At 37.1% G+C, this 18,832-nt stretch overlaps 1 protein-coding gene across 1 annotated transcript in view; it reads left to right on the top strand.

The window, feature by feature from the left end:
• Positions 1-18,832, top strand: part of COL23A1 (collagen type XXIII alpha 1 chain) — a 471,275-nt gene that overhangs the window by 364,508 nt on the left and 87,935 nt on the right. The window contains exons 4-5 of the mRNA XM_074292316.1: positions 5,271-5,278; positions 7,586-7,612. Of these exons, the coding sequence (XP_074148417.1) occupies positions 5,271-5,278; positions 7,586-7,612 (35 nt within the window). The remainder of the gene's footprint in view (positions 1-5,270; positions 5,279-7,585; positions 7,613-18,832) is intronic.

Genomic DNA, 18,832 nt, shown 5'->3' with positions numbered 1-18,832 from the left:
ATTTGATAACATTTCAGACACCTTCAAAAAGCTATCATATCTTCCATCTCTTCTCTTCTCTAGACTAAATATCCATCACCTCCCACCTACTTTCCCAAGCCTTGCTTTGGGTCCCTTCACCATCCTGCTGACACTTCTTTAGAATGCACTTGAGTGTTCAGTGTGGCTCCTGAAATGTGGCGTCCAGAGCCAAACACAGTTCTCTAGTTGTGATCTGACAGGGATGGAGGATGATAGGACTGAAATGTGGCATCCAGAGCCAAACACAGGTCTCTAGTTGTGATCTGACAGGGACAGAGGATGATAGGACTGTCACCACCTTCATTCTGGACACCAAGCTCTTGTTAATATAACCTAAGGGTGTAATAAGATTAGGACTCCCTATCTTGACTAGGCTGGAAATATAGAAATTGGTTGCTAACCAGCCCAATCATTCTATTATTAAGAATAACAAAATCGCTATGACTCAACTCAAATCAAACATTTATTGATAATAAATCATAAAGAAATTTATTTTATGCCAAAATTCTTTGGTATTCATATTTTGCCATTTATTAAAATGAGAAGAAATTTGTATACTAATGAGTTGGTTGTGCTTGTTTGTTTTTACATAAAGAATTAAATGTTGGCGGAATGTGTGCTATGTTTTACTGTTGACAAATTTTCCATAACCTCCACATTCAGTTACATGACCCCATTTGGGGTTGCAATTCACAGTTTAAGAAGCTTTGATCTAAACCTTAATTTTCCCAGTTCTAAGTCCAGTACTCTCACCATTACACCATGGTGCTTCTGCTCTCTGTCAGAGCTAAAAAGAACCTTAGAATCTAAAAGATGAAACCTGGAAGGAACCTTAGCAGTCTTATGGTCAAATCCCTCATTTACAGATGAAAAGACTGAGGTCCAGAGAGAAACAAGGTTACATGGATATTAAGTGGGCAGAGGCAGAATTCAAATCCAGGTATTTTGTCACCAGAGTTTTTTTTACTATACCATGCTGTCTCTTAGAAGGGCATCAAGCCACATGGGCAGGCACGGAGGGAGGAGTATGGAGGGCATCTGCTTGGAGTCAGTGAGAACAGAGCCATTGAATGGGGCTCAGGGAAAAGGACTCCAATTCCTAGAAGATCCATAATAACCCTGAGAGCCAGGTGATGGTTCAGGTTGTCAAATAGCCAGGGTGGACTTATTAATGTTGGACTAACATTCCACATTGGACAAAAGGTGAGAGGAGGGTCAGATGAGACAGAGGCAAGATCAGTACAAGCAATGCTTATCTCCCAAGAGCATGTTTCTTCTTTCCAGGATCTGTTATGACCCCTCATACTCCTCCACTAGCTCCACATTCTGTGGCTTTGAAGCTTCAAACTGAACTAACGAGGTATTGGGAGGAAATAACCAGACTGGCAGGTTTCCAGAGATGGAGTTATCGGCTGCTGTTCTGCCTCTGTTCCCATGAGCTTCTAGATTTCATTCCTGAATCATGCCCTGAAAATCGTTTAGTCTGGATGCTTCTAGAATATGTTTCCAATTTTTATTTGTAATAACAATTTTCACATGTCTGAGATCCTTTACAGAATAGTGAAAATAATTCTGGCCAGCAGATTAATAAATTGGTATGCTCCTTCAGAAGCCAGATTTTACCTGGCTCAGGCTGCCTGCAGAGGAACTCTCCTGGGGAACCCCATTCAGCTTGTTTTTTTCTGTTTAGTCTTTTCAGTCATGTCTGACTTTTTGTGACCCCATGTGAAGTTTTCTTGGCTAAAGTACTGAAGCAATTTGCTATTTCCTTCACCAATTCATTTTATAGATGAGGAAACTGAGGCAAACAGGGTTAAGTGATTTTTTTCCAGGGCCACACAGAGAGAAAGTGTCTGAGCCTATATTTGAACTCAGTCCTCCTGACTTTATGGCTGGTATACTATCCACTGCACTATCCTATCGTTCTTTTATTAAGCATTTGGGGCTTCTTTTCAACAACTTCAAATTGAGCAGACACTTATTGAGCACAATAATACAGGGGAAAGAATATTGAACTTGGAGACAGAGAACCTGGATTCAAATTTTAACTCTGTTACTTTTCCTACCATTGTGATCTTGATACTGCATCTATAAAATGAGGAAGGAGATGTTAAATGCTTTCCAAGGCTCCTTCTAGCTTTAAATTCTATTATTTTGATCCATTCTGTGATTTCACTTCAGCCATTTACTATCGTGGGACCATAGACAAGTCTGTGTACTTATTTCCTTATCTGTAAATTGAGGGAGTTGGACCAAATGATCTTTATTGTCCCTTCTGATTCTAAATCTATGATCCTAAATGCTGACTGTGCTAGAAGAGATACATATTCATTCAAGAGGAACCTTTGCCCTTAGAAAGTTCAAAATCTATTAGGAAGACAAAATACAAACCCAGATAAGTAAAATGTATGGTCATGCATAAAGTACAAACACAGTAAGCATTGTAAGACTCCTCTGAGTTGGGCACATTTGTGAGGAGCAAGTAAGGGTAGGTTATTAGGATTCTCCTCATTTCTCTCCAGAAGGGTAAAAATCCAGTGGCTATCATCATAAATCTTTAAAGGATTTTCAGAGGAAAAAATCATTAGGCTTGCAATATAACATACAAGTCCAGAACTGGAGTCAGGAGACTAGGAGCTCTGTCCCTGACTTTCACCACAGAACTTTGAACAAGTCATCACAAGTTTCTAAAACTCAGTTTCCTCACTTATAAAATAGCTTTGAGTTTTCTTCTAGCTCTAAATCCATGATTCTGTGATCATCCAAAGCCTCTAGTCATCCCCTGTTTGAGCATCATGGAAGCCAGAACGCAGTCAGTGAGCAAGCAGAGATTTCCCTGGCAGCAAATTCAGTCTCAACTCTTTATTCTTTGTCTCTCTGTCTTTTACTCTCTCTACCTTTCTGTCTGTATTTATCTCTCTGTGTTTCTCTGTCTTTTCCTTTGTCTTTTATTCTATCATTGCTTGTCTCTGTTTTTGTGTTCTCTGTCTCTGTCTCTCTCTTTGTCTATTTCTCCCTCCCTCCCTCTCCCTCTTCCTCTCCCTCTCCTTCTCCCTCTCCCTCTCCCTCTCTCCCTCCTTCCCTCCCTCCTTCTCTCTCTCTCTCTCTCTCTCTCTCTCTCTCTCTCTCTCTCTCTCTCTCACACACACACACACACATACATACACATACACACACACACACACACACACACACACACACACACACTTACCCCCTACACCCTTTCCTCCATTCCCCTCTTTAAGAACTTGAATTGTCATTGTGCATGCATATAGTAGATGAGTAATAAATGCATGTTCGGTGATTACTTAGATTATTACTTGATTTAAAGTATTTTTTAAAACTGAGTTTCAAATCTCAAGCTTTGATACTTGCTAATTATGTATACAAGGAGCAAGTTGCTTTACTCTCTGGGAGCCTCAGTTTTCCTCATTGAGAATAACCTGAGGGGTACATACTCCTCTTCCCTTATTGAAAGAACCATAGCACAAATAGTGCTTTGTAAATCTTAAAGAAGTTTATATATGTGAACTGCTATTATTATGTGTCATTGCCCCTTGAATCAGAAAGCTCAAATAAGTCTTCTTTTCTCTCTCTTACAGGACAGTATAAACTCTCCTTTCATAGGCTTTTAATAAAATGGATTTGATATGAGTATGTATACACATACATATGTAGCCTCTTGTGTGTAAATACATATGTATATAACATATACACATTGTGTATAGATATACAAATAATACTGCCTACATCCCAAGGTTGTTGTGAGGATGAAATAAGATGAAGTTTGTAAAGTGCTTAGCACAGTGCATGGCACATTGTAGGCACTATATAAATATTTTTTATCATTATCATCATTACTAGCTGAAACACTGAGGGTACCTTCTATTCACAGAGTTATCCTGAAGTTATTTTGAAGATCAACTGAGTGCATATGAAAAGTTCTTTAAAAACTTTTAAAAGTTATATATTATATATAATATGTTTACTCTTATCTATTATTTTTCATTGCAATGATGCTAGAAATGTTGTTTACCCATTGTGTACCTTGATTAATAAATATCAGAATAAGTGAACTATATTTTTACAGGATAGTCATAAAATCTATTTTTCTGGACTCTTCAATGAACAGTTTTGTTTATCCAACATGAAGTTCTGAAAGTAATTCTTGTCTCTTTGGTCTGAGATATTAAGAAAAAAGTAATGGGACTAGTGAGGATATGTATGGATTGGATTGCTCCTAATCATTTTCACTTTACCTACCACCCACCCCTAATCATCACCACCAAAGCATGTCTTCCAGTCTGAATTAACTCAAGATTTCTTTAAAAAAAGATTTTTCTTATTCCAGTTCTGGCCAAAGGTCCTTTAGTTACCCAGGGTTTCCCACAGTATGTCTGTGTGTGACTGGAGAGTAGAGAACACAGTGACTTGGTTCATGGGGCTACTGTTGTCATTCCACAGTGCATAAAGGGGACAATCTACTTCTTTGGATAAATGCATGTTCAGAATACAGAGAACTTAAGAATTGACCCAATCCAACTTGTCTCATTTTCCATAAGAGAATGCAAAGACCCAGATAAAGTCTAGCCTAAAGTCACACAGCTAATAACAGGAGATTCAAAACTCAAACCCAAGCCTGGGGTTCTTAAACCACACTATCAGGCTGTCATGTTTTTAAGGCTACTTTGATTTAATCACACAGATAATGAGTAGGAAAACCACAATTGGAACCAGAACTTCTAACCCCAAATCCAGTACCCTTTCCTCCCTTCTTCTCTTGTTTGTTACTATGGGCTAGCTAGCAGTGACTTATTGGTATGACTGGGCCAACCATATCCAAGTGATTCCCAAGGGAGCGAAGTCAGTGACTGAATTGAAGAGTTGAAACAGATCTCATAGGCCTATTGTAGTGGGGAAAGTAGCTTATAAACATTTAACCCAGCCAGAAATAGGTGGCACAGTGGATAGACAACTGGCCGGGCGTCAGGAGGAACTGAATTAAAATCTAGCCTTAAACATTTATTAGCTGTGTGACTCTGGGCAAGTCACTTAACCCTGATTGCCTCCCTCCTTTCCCATCCAAAGAAAGCCAGGCAGAAGAGGGAGCCATCGGAGAAAGCTGCCACAGTCAACTAGAGGATGCTAAGTGGACATGAGACCTTGTTATCCAACAAGCTATATAGGATGCTAGGGGTTCTTTCTTTGGACTCAATTCTAATTGTGGTTTTTCTATTTTTGTATTGCAGGGCCTGCAGTAAGTATCACGGATTTCACTCACCAAAGATCCCCAAAGATAAGGCACTGTTATTCTGTTTCTACACCATTTCCTTGAAACGACGTTTTGGGGGATAGAGGAGTAGGTGTGTCTGGAAGGAAAATTAGTACCAGATGTGGCTACATTTTTCTGATTGTAGACACATACTAAAAAGAAGCTATAAAAATGTTTAACTATTCCCCCCATCCCCCAAAAGTTTGTGATCCTTGGAAAACTCGTAGATATTTAGAGTTCCCTTGCTTATCTCCTGCCAATCAATCATGGGCCATACAAATGGTACCATCAAGAAACATTAAAGATGGGCCTTTGCAGTCGGTACTTTGAAACATTGCTGGGCTTCCCCAAATTGGCTAATCAAAAAAGCCCATGTTGATTAAGGGATGGGAGATCAGTCCATTGAGTGACAGCTCCTCCCCCACCACACGCTCGCAATCACACAAAAACATACACACACTCCAGAGTGTCCACAGTAAGAATTTCATAGAACTAATTAAGTCTTTGGTTTAAATGAAATATGACTGTGTTCCCTCAAGGCAGTCATAGTGATTTGTTGGAAGCCAAGCAATCTATTGACTTCATGGTCCTTTAAAATGTTACTTTCATGTCGTATTCCAAACATTTCCAAACGAAATTCAGAGACTCATGCTGGATCTCTCTGTCAGCAATCCCATTTGAAAATTTAATTTTAATTCTAGCAAAAATGTTACTCTCCAAATTGGAAAGTAAAATCCTTCAAACTTTTTGGGATTTAAAAAAATAATTTATTAATAATCTATTTTAAAATACAATTATCACTTCATAATGACTCCTATGCCCACTATAGAGAAAATTAATAATTTCACTCTATAAAACACCGTTTCTTGGCCATACAAAAAGTAAGAAAAATCCACAAAAAACCTATAGCTCATTCAAACAAATCAACAGACTGGCCATGTCTGAAAATGTATATTTCATTCAGTGACTGCAGCCCACCACCTCTCTGTTAAAGGCAGGCAAAAGATATATGAAGTTTTTCCTGCCAAGCATTGCAAATGATTGAATTTTGATCAGGATATATATTTAATGTGTCCCTAACCCTGGATTTTAAGGAGCCCTCTCCTGCTTTCTTATGGAGAAGGGAGAAGAGAGAGAGAAAAGAGGGGGAGGGGAAACTCCTGAATATATTTTCCCTGGCCCCAGGGGCAATATTTAAGGGAATATTCTCAGCTTCCCTGGAATCTCACTCATTCCCCTCCTCTCCCAAAATATGTGATGTCTGGCATTGATTCCACCTGTCAATATTTAAAGCCTGATAAAGCCTGATGAATCAATCCAAAGAGCACACTGAATTCTGGCTTTAGCCAAAATGAACCTCAAGTGGAATTCTTTCCAGATGAGCTTGAGTTTTGTTATTTCTTTTAAACTTCCACTGGAGATGATTCATCTCTCAATATCTACCATTAGGAATTGCCAAGCTCCTAAATGTACATGAAATACCATGTTAAGCCCCAAAGACATTTGTAGCCCAACTGGGGACTAGCAATTATAAACCCATACTTGGTTTTTAACTTCCACAGACAAGCTGCTTGTGTTAACTCATCAAGGTGTATCCCATGAGACTCGAGGAGATTTGTCATTTTCTGTTTCAAAAAGTAACTGCATGACCCTTACACAAAATCCTTTGCAAGTCATGATAAGGCCTAGTGGGAGATTTTTTCTATCTCCTCCTGTCCTTTACACTAGCTAAGGGATTGACTAACCACTCACAGTCAGGAAACATCTGGTAATAATAGAAATACTTCAGGATTCTGAGTTTTTCCTTCTAAACACAATTTCAGCTGACTGAGACCAGGGTAAAAACTTGCCCAGGAGAAGCCATCTGCTGATGCAGGTGCTTTCAGACTTCAGTCTTTGGGCTTGGTTAGGTTAAAGTAAATCAGATTCTATAGTTTGGGCTTATACATGGCACCTAAGCCTCATAGAGGCTCATTGAATCAAAAGTAAAAACTGGAGGCTTAAAGTGCTTCTTAACAGGAGCACCCGTTACTAGTCACCCACCTACCATCCCCAGAGCTTTTCAGCTAGTTTCCTTCTGCCTGCTAGGTAGAAAGGGGCACTTCTCCCCAAAGAGGAGCTTCTTCCCATAAAGCGTATTTCAGCCCAGCTGTTTCAAAGTGCTTTTTCCCCCTGTGTAAAACATTATCATTCACAAGTTTCTGCTGGATTGGCTAAGCTCCTAATTAAATTATAAATTGGCCATATGTTGTGCTGAAAGTCTGATTATTAAATACTTATTAATTACCACAGGGGCAAGCAGGACGAGACGGTTATCCGGTAATTTAACATTATATATTTTTTAAACTTCTTTGCCTTTATATTTTCAACCTATGGCCTTCCTCATATCCTTTCTTTCCATCTTTCTCTGGCTTTTTTTCTACTCTGAAATAGCCCTATTCTTGGTTTGAAGGGAGGTGGGAAGGGCAAGGGAATGGAATGAACTTTTCATGTCAGTAGAGAATGGAGATATTGTACTTCTTCTGAGGCACTGACCCTATAGACTCATGCCAGGTGAAGGGGGCTGCCCATGACTATATTTTCCAGAGCAGAAAAGGGAAAGAACCAAAGGAAATGTGAACACATTTGCTCTTTTAATTTTTAAAACCTCTCTTCCTTGAAAAAACCCACCGTTTGAAGGTATCCAGTCCACTCTCTGGATCTTCACTTGTCTATATAGATATTCATTCTCAATCACAATACCATCTTTCCCCCTTGGGGGAAAAACAGATTCATTGGGCACAAATTCTGGCCACACACAGCCTGGTTACTTTTCTAGTCTTTTTAAATTAACTAAGTATAAAATTAATCTAAAAGGGGTCGCTAGCAAAAAAAAAAAAAAAAAGAAAAGAAAAAAACAGGACTTTTCTATTATTTTCTTCACTCACTCCCTTCTCCAAAGCTAGTATATATAATTAACTTCCATATCCAATAGCTAGAGAATGGGAGTCCAGTTTGTTGAGCAATACCTCCTTCGCAACTCAGTAGAAATAAAATCAAAATAATAAGATATAATGATAAGTCCTGAATTGGGGTTTCAAAAATCCACTGCTTAAGGGAAATATGTAAAATCCAACTATTAACTTTAAAAAATCAGCAGTTCAGATACAGAATAGGGGAGACTATGTGACTATGATAGTTCATACAAAAAGGGCGTGGGGATTAAGTGGACCACAAGCTCAGTACAAGTTAGCAATCTAACGTGGAAGTTAAAAATAAAACCTACATTAGAATCATGTTACGTGCATAGAAGTCAGAGTCTAGAAAAAGGGGCAGTGATGATTTCACTGTCTTCTGCTCTGATCAGACCACATATGATGTTCTGTGTTCAGTTCTGGTCACCATATGCTTCTGGGATTTGAGCAATAGTAACAAAGGCCAGTAAGAGAACCTAATATTTGGTTGTTCGTATCTTAGGGGCAATTGTGAGGCTGCTAATTAATTGTGTACCTTAGTTTTCCATGGAGACTAGTGATCAGAAGTTTCCTCTTTTGGGGAACAGGAAACTAGATGATTGGAGGTAGGGAGTGGGGGTTTTATTTAGAGAATCTCAGATTTCAGAGAACATCTCATCCAAGTTATATATGATCAGGAAATCTCTCTGCATCCCCCTTGACAAGTGTCCATCCAAAGATTCCCATGATAAGAAGCTCACTCCTCCCCATATCAGTTTTTAGCTAGCTCTAATTGTTAGAAAGTTCTTCTCTATGTTGAGCCAAAATCTGCTTTACTTTCATTCATTGCTGCTAGTTTTGCCCTTTGAAACCATCTTAAATAGTGTAATCTCTCTCACCAGGAAGAGCTCTTCACTTGAAGTCAATTATGAAGCCCCTAAACTCAATGCAAACTAGCCCATAAGCACCTATTATGTACAAGACACAGTGCTAGCCACTGGTGATGCAAGATAGAATGTTTGCATTCTGCTAATGGGGATAGGGACAGGGCTATAATATGCTTACAAGGAATAGTTTTTTTCCTCCAAGATCATTCTCAGTTTCTTCAAATAATTTGTGATATGATTTCTAGTCCCCTTCCCATTCTGAAAAAGCCCCAGTTTGTCAATGTGATGACAAACTTGAAACATGATGTCCCAAACTAGAATAGAGGTCTTGTCAGGAAAACCTGGATTCAAAGCCGGCGTTAGATTCTTAGTAGCTGTATGATCCTAGTCAAGTCCCTTTTTTTCTTTTAACCTCAATGTCTTCATCTGTAAAATAGAAACAATAGTCCCTACCTTGCAGGGTTGTTTTGTAAATCAAATGACATTATTTTTAAAGTGCTTTGCAAACTTTAAAAATCTATTTTTATTAGATATTATATGGCTTGCCAAGGGTCAAGGACAATGGAACTACTGCTTTTTTCCTTGGAACCATTGACTTCTATTAATAATATGGCATCTTATTCAATGTAGCCTTGGGCTCAGTGCGCACAGCACAACCTGGCTCATTGTCCTGGCAGGCCAGCAACCTGCTGCTGGAGACATAAGACTTAATACAGCCTGCAGACTCCTGCCTCCTGAGGAGAGGAAAAGGACAAACCGCTTACAACACAGATGGGAGTCCCACCCTTATTGGCATTCTTATGCTAGCCTTTGTTGATGCTTCTGAGTTTTAGCAAAGGCCATGTAAAGGTCTTTACTCTGGGTTTGAGATTCAGGCTTTTCTCCTGATTAGTTGTTCTAAGGTTAATTTACAAAAATTCAAATTCAAAAATAATCTGCAAACATAGTCTAAAGTCATATATAGTCTCCATAGACTATATATAGGCTATGTTAAACTTTAGATATGTTCACAAATTATTTTTGGTCTTCATAGACCAGATTAAGGGAATAAATAGGTAGCTGACCAGTAGCCAGTCAGGGATTTCTCAAGGTGCTGTGGGTATATTTTCTTTTCTTTCTTTTTTTTGTGGGTATATTTTCAATAACTATGTCTGAGTACTCTCTTATTCTTAGATTTCTAAAATCTAGAAATGCTAGACTTTCAGGAGTTCTGAGAAATTGTTGACTTTGGCATTCTAACCAATCCAACAAGATTTGATTAATCTCCTACTATGTGCCAGGCATTGTTCTAAGGTCTGGAAATACAAAGACAAAAATGAACCAGTCCCTACCCAGAGGGAGGTTTGTAGTTTTAAGGGAGGTACATAAATGCACAAGAAAATTCAAGGACAAAAAAAAAGCTAAACATCATCATCAACAACAATCATTTATTGAGTGCTTACTGTCTACCATCATTGTGCAAAGCACTGAGGATACAAGGAAAAGCTAAAACACAGTCCCTATCCTGAAGGAGCTCAAAGTCTGATGGGGAAGACTTTGTATGGGAAGAGGCCTGGTGGAATCTTAAAGAAAACTAAGGAGGCAGAGGGGAGGGGGAAGAGCACTCTAGGCCTGGAGGTTGTTCTGTGAAAAGTAAAGTAAAAAAGCCTGAAAGAGTGAGAGAGGTCAGTTGTCTGGAACTTAAGAGTATGTGAAGGGAAAATATGTGAAATGTCACACGCTTTAGGATATCAAATTGAAGAGTTTATATTTTATTCCAGAGTTGCAAGAGAGTCATCAAAGGTTCTGGACCAAAAGAGTCAATACCTATGCTTTATGAAGGTTATTTTGGCAACTCTATAAAGGTTGTATTGGAGAAAAGAGAAATTGGAAACAGAGAGACTAATAATGAAGCTGTGTAATAGTCCAAATAAGAAATGATAAGAGCCTTAATTAGAGTGATAGCTATGTGAACAGAGAGAAGATGTGAGATATTTTGCAACAAGTAAAATTATCCTTAAATATTCATTTTTATGACTCCAAGGTAGCATGGAAATTAGGTATCATTCCTACTAGAGTTTTGCTCTCCCAAGAGTCCCATGATCCCTGAGCTATGATCTTAGATGGTCCCCACACCAGAAGGACTAGAAGGAAAAAAGAAAAAGGGGAAGTTTTTTTTTGTTTGTTTTTTCTCCCCAGGGTATCACTCAGAAGCTCTAAAATAGTATTTTATTTTCTTTTTCTAAATAATATTTTTCTAAAATAGTATTTATTTTCCCAATACATATAAAGATAGTTTTCAACATTCATTTTTGTAAAACTTTGCGTTTCAAATTTTTCTCCTTCTCTTCCCCATCTCCTCCCTCTCCAAGACAGCAAGCAATCTGAAATAGGTTAAATAAACATAGTTTTAAACATGTTTTGCAAGAAAAAATAGACCAAAAGGAATAAAAAAACATAAGAAAGAATACAAAGAAATAAAAAAGATGAAAAAACTATGCTTCAATCCACATTCAGTCTCCATGGTTCTGTCTCTGGATGTGATTGGCATTTTCCATCTCAAGTCTATTGGAATTGTCAAGGTCTTAAAAAAAAAAAAAAGCAGTGCACTTCAATAAAGATCTATTATGCCTTTACTGTGTACAGAGCTCTGGAGTCAGTCCTGGAGATAAAAGATGAAAAAATAACCAGCATGGCCTGTGACCTTTAGGGACTTATAACCTCCTAGATAGTTTGTGGTACACATGGCAAGAAAGAGGAAAAAATACCAGGGATAACCATGATGTAAGAAACAGAAGATACCAATAAAATTATTATTTATTATAATAGTTATATTAAATTATTATAATTGACAATTTGTATAATTGTTATATTAAGTTATTATAATTGTTATATTAAAAAATAAATAACAGAAGAACTTCTAATGGTAATACAGAGTGCTGGACTTGGCATTCATAACACTTGATACTCCAGTATTTTTGCCAGCAAAACCCCAAATAGGGTCACAAAGAGTCAGACATGATTGAATAACAAAAACATCTATAAAATGAGTAAGAGGAATATTAGAAAAACACTGTATTTGGAATCTGAATTCCTAGGTTCCAATCCAGGCTCTAATACTAGTTTGTAACTTTGAATAAAGAATATGTCCTTTCTAAGTCTTTCTTTCCTCATTTATTGATTGAGGAGGTTGGGTTAGATGGTATCAAAGATCCCCTATAGCTTCAATAGTCCAAGATTCTATGGCACAATTTAATTTGATTGGCATTACTATAGTTTGTAAGAAAGTTTCTCGGAACTGACAAATGAGAGCCAAAACCTTTTAACCCATGACTATGTCATGAGCTCTCAAACTTTCATCGCCTTTCATCCCCCCAACATCTGGACTTGGAAAAGTCAATTTTTGTTTTGAGTCAAAAGACCTGGGTTAAATCTAGGCCCTAATCCTTAAAAATTTTTGGACCTTATGCAAACCATGTTTCCCACCTGGTTCTGGGTTTCTTCATCTGTAGAATGTGAAGATTGGTCTACCAGACCCTCTAGTATTCTTTCAACTCCATCTCTCTGATAGGGGCTCTTGGACAGGCGATAGTAGCTCCTCAAACTTCTGAGTTTTTGGCCTCTAGCAGTCTTTGAGGCTGGGTAGCCCTTAGTGTTACCATTCATACTGCAAAACCCAACAAGGAGAAGCATTCACTTGGTACCCATTAAGTGAGAACTCCTGAACTAGGGACTAAAGGAGATACAAAGTTTATCTACAGCTCTGTGCCTGCCTTCATAGAGTTTACAGTCTAGTGGAAGGATAAACACATAAATGTGCTTTGATGGATTTGTGATTACATCAGTATTAGTTACATTATTTACAAGGCAAACACAACCCATTACACCTTCTAATCCTGGGCAATTATGATTATGTCTTCCCTTAAATGCTTTTTTTTTAAAGTTTTTTTAAATTTAAATTTTATTATTTTATCTGTTAAGATTCTTTTGTTTAAAAAAAAAAATTAATTCCAAAGGAAAGAAAAACATTTTTTGGATTGTCATTTTTTTGTCATGTTTAACTCTCTATGACCCCATCTGGAATTTTTTTTTTTTTTTGGGGGGGGGCAGAGATACTGGCCATTTCCTTTTTCCAGTTCATTTTATAGTTGAGGAACCATGACAAATGGGATAAAGTGACTTGCCCAGGATCACACATAGTAAATGCCTGAAGCCAGATTTAACATAAAGATAATAAGTCTTCCTGACTCCAGACCCTGCACTCTATCCCCTGGGCCTCCTTGTTGCCCCAAGAAAAACAAAAGTCATTGCAAATATATATACTCATGAAAAACAAATTTCCGTATTAGCCAGGTCCAAAAAAAGACAAAAACTAAGCTTTAATCTCTACTCTGAGTCCATCAGAGTTTTTTTGTTTTGTTTTGTTTTTTATCTGGAGGTGGGTAAGATTTTTTTACCACAAGTCCTTTGGAACTGTGGTCATTGTGTTTACTGAACTACATCTTTCAGAACAGATTCTCTTTACAAAATTGCTTTTACCAGGAGAAATTATTCTCCTGATTCTGCTCACTTTATTTTGCATCCCTTCATTCAGTTCTTCCCAGGTTTTTCTGAAGCTACCTTCATCATTTCTATAATGAATACAATAGTATTTCATTACATTCATGTAACTTAACTTGGTCAACCATTCCCTAATTGATGGGTCTCTATTCAGTTTCCAATTCTTTGCCACCACAAAAAGAATTGCTATAAATATTTTTGTACATATGGGTCCTTTTCCTTTTCTTTTGATCTCTTTGGGGTACAAATTTAGTAGTGATATTGCTGGGCCAAAGAGTACATAAAATTTAATAGCTTTGGGGAATATAGTTCCAAATTGCTTTCCAGAATGCTTGATCTAGTTCACAGTTCAGTTCCACCACATTCTGCTATATTTATGTAGCTGTTTTCCTACATCCCTTCCAACATTTATTTTACTTTTTTGTCATCTTAACCAATCTGGTGAATATGATACCTGAGAGCTGTTTAAATTTGCATTTCTCTGACTATTAGTGATTTAGACTATGTTTTTATATGGCTATCGATCATTTTGATTTCTTTCTCTAAAAATTGTTTGTTATATCCTTTGAACATTTATTAATTGGATAATGTCTTTCATCTTTATACATTTGGCTCAGTTCCCTATATATTTGAGAAATGAGAAACTTTCAGAAAGATTTCTTCCATTTCTTGCTTTTTTCCTCTGATTTTACATGAATTGTTTTCTCCTGCACAAAAACTTTTTAAATTTTATATAATCAAAATTATTCATTTCACCTCCTATGAATATCTCTTATCTCTTCTATGGTAATGAGCATTTCACCTATTCAGAGATCTGACAGTAATTTCTTCCATGTTCTATTAATTTGCTTATATCATCCTTTATGTTTGTCATGTACTCATTTTGAGCTTACCTTTGTGTACAGTATGAGATTCTGGTCTATGCTTAGTTTCTACCAGACTGTTTCTAGTTTTCTGAAGAATTTTTGTCAGATGATAGTTCTTGCCCTCAGTACTTGGGATCTTTTGATTTGATACAGAAACTCATTTACTTCTATATATCATGTACCTAATCTCTTACACTAGTGTTTCAATCTCTCTACTCAACATCAAATTGTTTTGATGATTATAAATTTGTGAATATTGTTTAAGATCTGATTCTGTTAGTCCTTTCCTTCTCAAATTTTCCCATTGATTGACTCACTTGATACTCTTGACCTTTCATTCCTCCAGATGAGTGTTATTTTTTTCTCACACTATAAAGTAATTCTTTGGTAGTTTGATTGGATGACACTTAAAAGTAAATTGATTTGGGTCATGTTGTCAGATTTTTTTTACATAAAAGTTATATAGAGATTTACTCTCCCCAGGAGTAATTAATATTTCTCCAATTATTTGAATGTCTTTGTTTTATAGTGTTTTGTAATTGTTTGCATACAGTTCCCATGTTTTTAAAAACTGTATTATTTTAAATAGAATTTCTCTATCTCATCCCGCTGAATTTTATTGGTAATATACAAAGATGTTGATGATTTGTATGGGTTTACTTTATATCTTATAAGTATACTGAAGTTGTTAGTTGTTTTGATTAGTTTTTCAGTTGGTTTTTAGAATTCTGTATGTAAGTCAATATATCATTTGCAAAGAGTAATAGTTTTGTTTTCTCATTACTGAATTTTATTCTCTCCACTTTTTCTTGTTTTTATTGAGAAGAGGAAAGGCAAAAGGGAAAGCATTTGTACAGCACCTACTGTGTGCCAAGCACTGTGCCAAGTATTTTAAAATATTATTTCATTTGATCCTCCCAGCAACTCTGTGAAAGAGGTTCTGTTGTTATCCACATTTTACAGTTGAGAAACTGAGGCAAACAGAGGTAAAGTGATGCCCCAGGGTGATATAGTTAATATCTGAAGCTGGATTTCAACTCATCTTCCCAACTCCAGGCCCATTGCTTTATCCTTTATATTACCTAGCATTTCTAGTACAATATTGAATAGTAATGATAATAATAGATATCTATACTTTACCTCTCATCTTATGGGAAAGATTTCTAGCTATTTCTAGCTATTCCACATAATTCCTGCTCTTCAGTTTACTTATTCCTATGCTTTCTAATTTTTTAACAGGAATTGATGTTGTATTTTGTCAAAAAAAATTTCTGCATTTATTGAAATAGTCACAAGATTTTTGTTGGTTTTGTTATTGATTGGGTCATTTATGCTTATAGTTTTCCTAATATTGATCCAATTCTGCATTCTAGGTATAAATCCAATCTGATTATAGTGTATAATCTTTGTGACACATTGCTGTAATCTCTTTACTAATGATATATTGCTGTAATTTCTACTTTATTTAAATTTTTGTATCAATATTTATTAGAAAAATTACTCTATAATATTTTTTTTCTGTTTTGACTCTCCCTGGTTTAAGTAAAAAAGGCCATATTTGTGCTATAGAAGGAATCCGGTAGGATTCCTTATCTGTTTTTTTCAAGAGTTTAGGTAGTATTGAAATTAATTGTTATTTAAGTGTTTGAGACTTGGTTTGTCAATCCACATCTGGTTGTGAGACTTTTTTCCTTAGAATACTCATCTGTGGTTTGTTTTATTTCTCTTTCAAATATAGGGCATTCCTATTCCTCCAGGTGCTAGATGTTCTCAAGGAATTTACTTTCTAGCTACATGTACAAATGCTCATATTCAGTGCAAAAGCACCAAAGAAGGTACAAGGGAAGTGTATTCGGTAGCAGACCATGATTCAGGTTGTCAGGGACATGGAGGAAAGTAATAATAGGCAAGAAAAGGAGGGTAGTGCTAAGCTGTAGAGATCTTTGAAAACCAGGCAAAGAATTTTGAATTTTCTTTCAGAAAAATAGTACTCCACACTCAAGATTTTGGAGCAGAGGAATGACACAAACCTAAACACAGGGCTCCACTAGAGAGATCCTTATCCTCAAAGTCCTGGCTGTTTCCTGCTTATTGGTGAGAGCAGGGATGGCATATCCAGAGAAAACAGGAACTAATCCAATTTGATGGGGCTAGGATGGGGAGCAGGTGAAGTCCTTCCTTACCCCAACACACAACAAGGAAATAGACCAAGAACTGCCCATTGCCTCTGTCCATCCCTGCCCCACAACAGAATAAAAAAAAATCTCTGTGAACTCCCCAGCTTGGATCTGCTGAGTATGCTCATTTTTTCAGGCAGCTTACAAGCAAGAGCCATGGGCATAAAGCACACTGCTTCCTGGAGGAGCCTGGCCAGTGGCCAAACTTAGCTAGATATGGCGGGAAGGAAAACCAGATCTCTTTGATAAATCTCACAAAATCGTCCTTTCTGCCACCCAAGCACATTTAATAAATGAACTCACTCCATTTGAAATCAAAAGCAGCTTGAAATCCGGACTGTGAGCTCAGGACAAGCCAAGTTGCTGGCTGGGGGGTGAGAACACAGAATCCTTTCAGCTTGGCCTTGATCCCAGCCTAGGAGAGGCTCTATTGGTGTCCAGTCATAGCCCTTTTCAGGGTCTGCTGTTAGCTAACTGAACAAGATTAGGACTCAGTACAAACAGAGATATGCTTGCTAGAAATGAAGGTGCAGATTTTGCCTGTTAGAACATATTGAGGAGAGGAAAGTGGCTTATGATTTAATGGTAATCCTGGGCTATACTCAAACTCTTGTTCCACTAGCGTGCTTCCATAGAAAGAGTCACTTCATTCCTTGATCCAAGCCACTGGATCCGAGCTTGCTGAATCTAAGCATTCCTGAGATTAAGGACTTCTAGCCACTCACTGAGTTGTAGGAACACTAGTTGCCCATTCATGGCTTACAACAAGACCAAAGGAGCTAGCTGCTTTGCTATATTCAGAAACCAACAGGCAAGCTTCGTGGTGGTTTGCATGCAAAATCCAGCTTTTCTACACACAGATTTAAGCAATCTTCCTTGAGCTAAGATGCCCTTTGCTGAATTTATCCCATAAGTGGGAAATTGTCATTGAGACCTACTCAGCTGTTTGCCTTCAAGTACTTTGGGTTCAAGTGGTATATGGCCAGCTGCCTTTTCTGGGCAGATTTCCTGGGTTAGGGAGCAATATCATAAGCACGACAGATTGCCCCACATTTTCCACACAATACTATACGTAGATCTGGATCTGAGGAGAAACTCCTGCTTACCTGATATTTCATAGAAAGATAGCAAATATTCATTCTTGGGAAGGAAGTGAGCTCTTTGGTGTTGGTTGCCTTCTCATTGAGTGTCACTTTGTAAATATAATGTACCATTCCTAAGCACTTCTCAAAGACCAATATGAGAAAATGCTGTTTAAAAATGATTCTGTTATCTTTAAAACTTGTTTACAATATTCACAAAAGCAAATGGCTTACCTTTCTTTAAGGGCACTCCAAGTAAGAACAATGCTCTGTCAACAGCAGCTTAAGATACCCAGTATCTACTGCAGAGAGAGCTTCCCTGTGCTAAAAATAAATAAACAAACAAACAAACAAACAAACAACTAAATAAATAAATAAATAAAATGCATTGACTCTAAAAGGGAGATAAAAGCAAGAGATATATGGGAAATAGTTGCTAACCTAGAAAATGTAGATTTTGATCTACCCTGTTGGACATATTTTTCTTGGAACTAAATTTTTCTGCAATTAGAGCCCCAAAAGAAAAGGCTCGGAGACTGCTGGCTGCTTCACATTTGTGAGAAGAGTAGAGAAATAGATACATCTAGAAATCTAATGATGGTGATTAGGGTAAATTCTAACTGGCACGTTTTTTAAGTAGTTGCTTTTCCAAAGTCCTGAACAAAGCATATACCTTCTTACCTCAAAAGAATGCTCAAAGCAATTTCTAATTATAAAAGGTTTAGAATGAACTAAATCAAACAAAATTAACATTGAACTAGATTAATAGCATTTAAGAGTAAAGAAAGGTACTCCATTATGTCTGGAGTTTGTTTCTTTTAAATTTTCTGCTTATTTCTGCATTTATTCCTCATACTAGAAATAATTCATGTTATTGTTTTAATTTTTCTAATCTGCTTTATAAGAAAAAACCATATTCAAGTTGGAATACTTACTAATTTAGTTGAATCTCATTTGACCACGCCTTTTGTTTTGGTTTGGCTTTTTGGATGAGGCAATTAAAGTTAAGTGACTTGTTCAGGATCTCTGAGATACTGGATTTGAACTCAGGTCCT

The sequence above is a fragment of the Sminthopsis crassicaudata genome, chromosome 2 (genome assembly GCF_048593235.1).
Source record: "Sminthopsis crassicaudata isolate SCR6 chromosome 2, ASM4859323v1, whole genome shotgun sequence".
NCBI classification, from domain to species: domain Eukaryota; kingdom Metazoa; phylum Chordata; class Mammalia; order Dasyuromorphia; family Dasyuridae; genus Sminthopsis; species Sminthopsis crassicaudata.
Note: the sequence above shows the minus strand (reverse complement) of the source record. Positions and strands in the feature narration are given on the sequence as shown.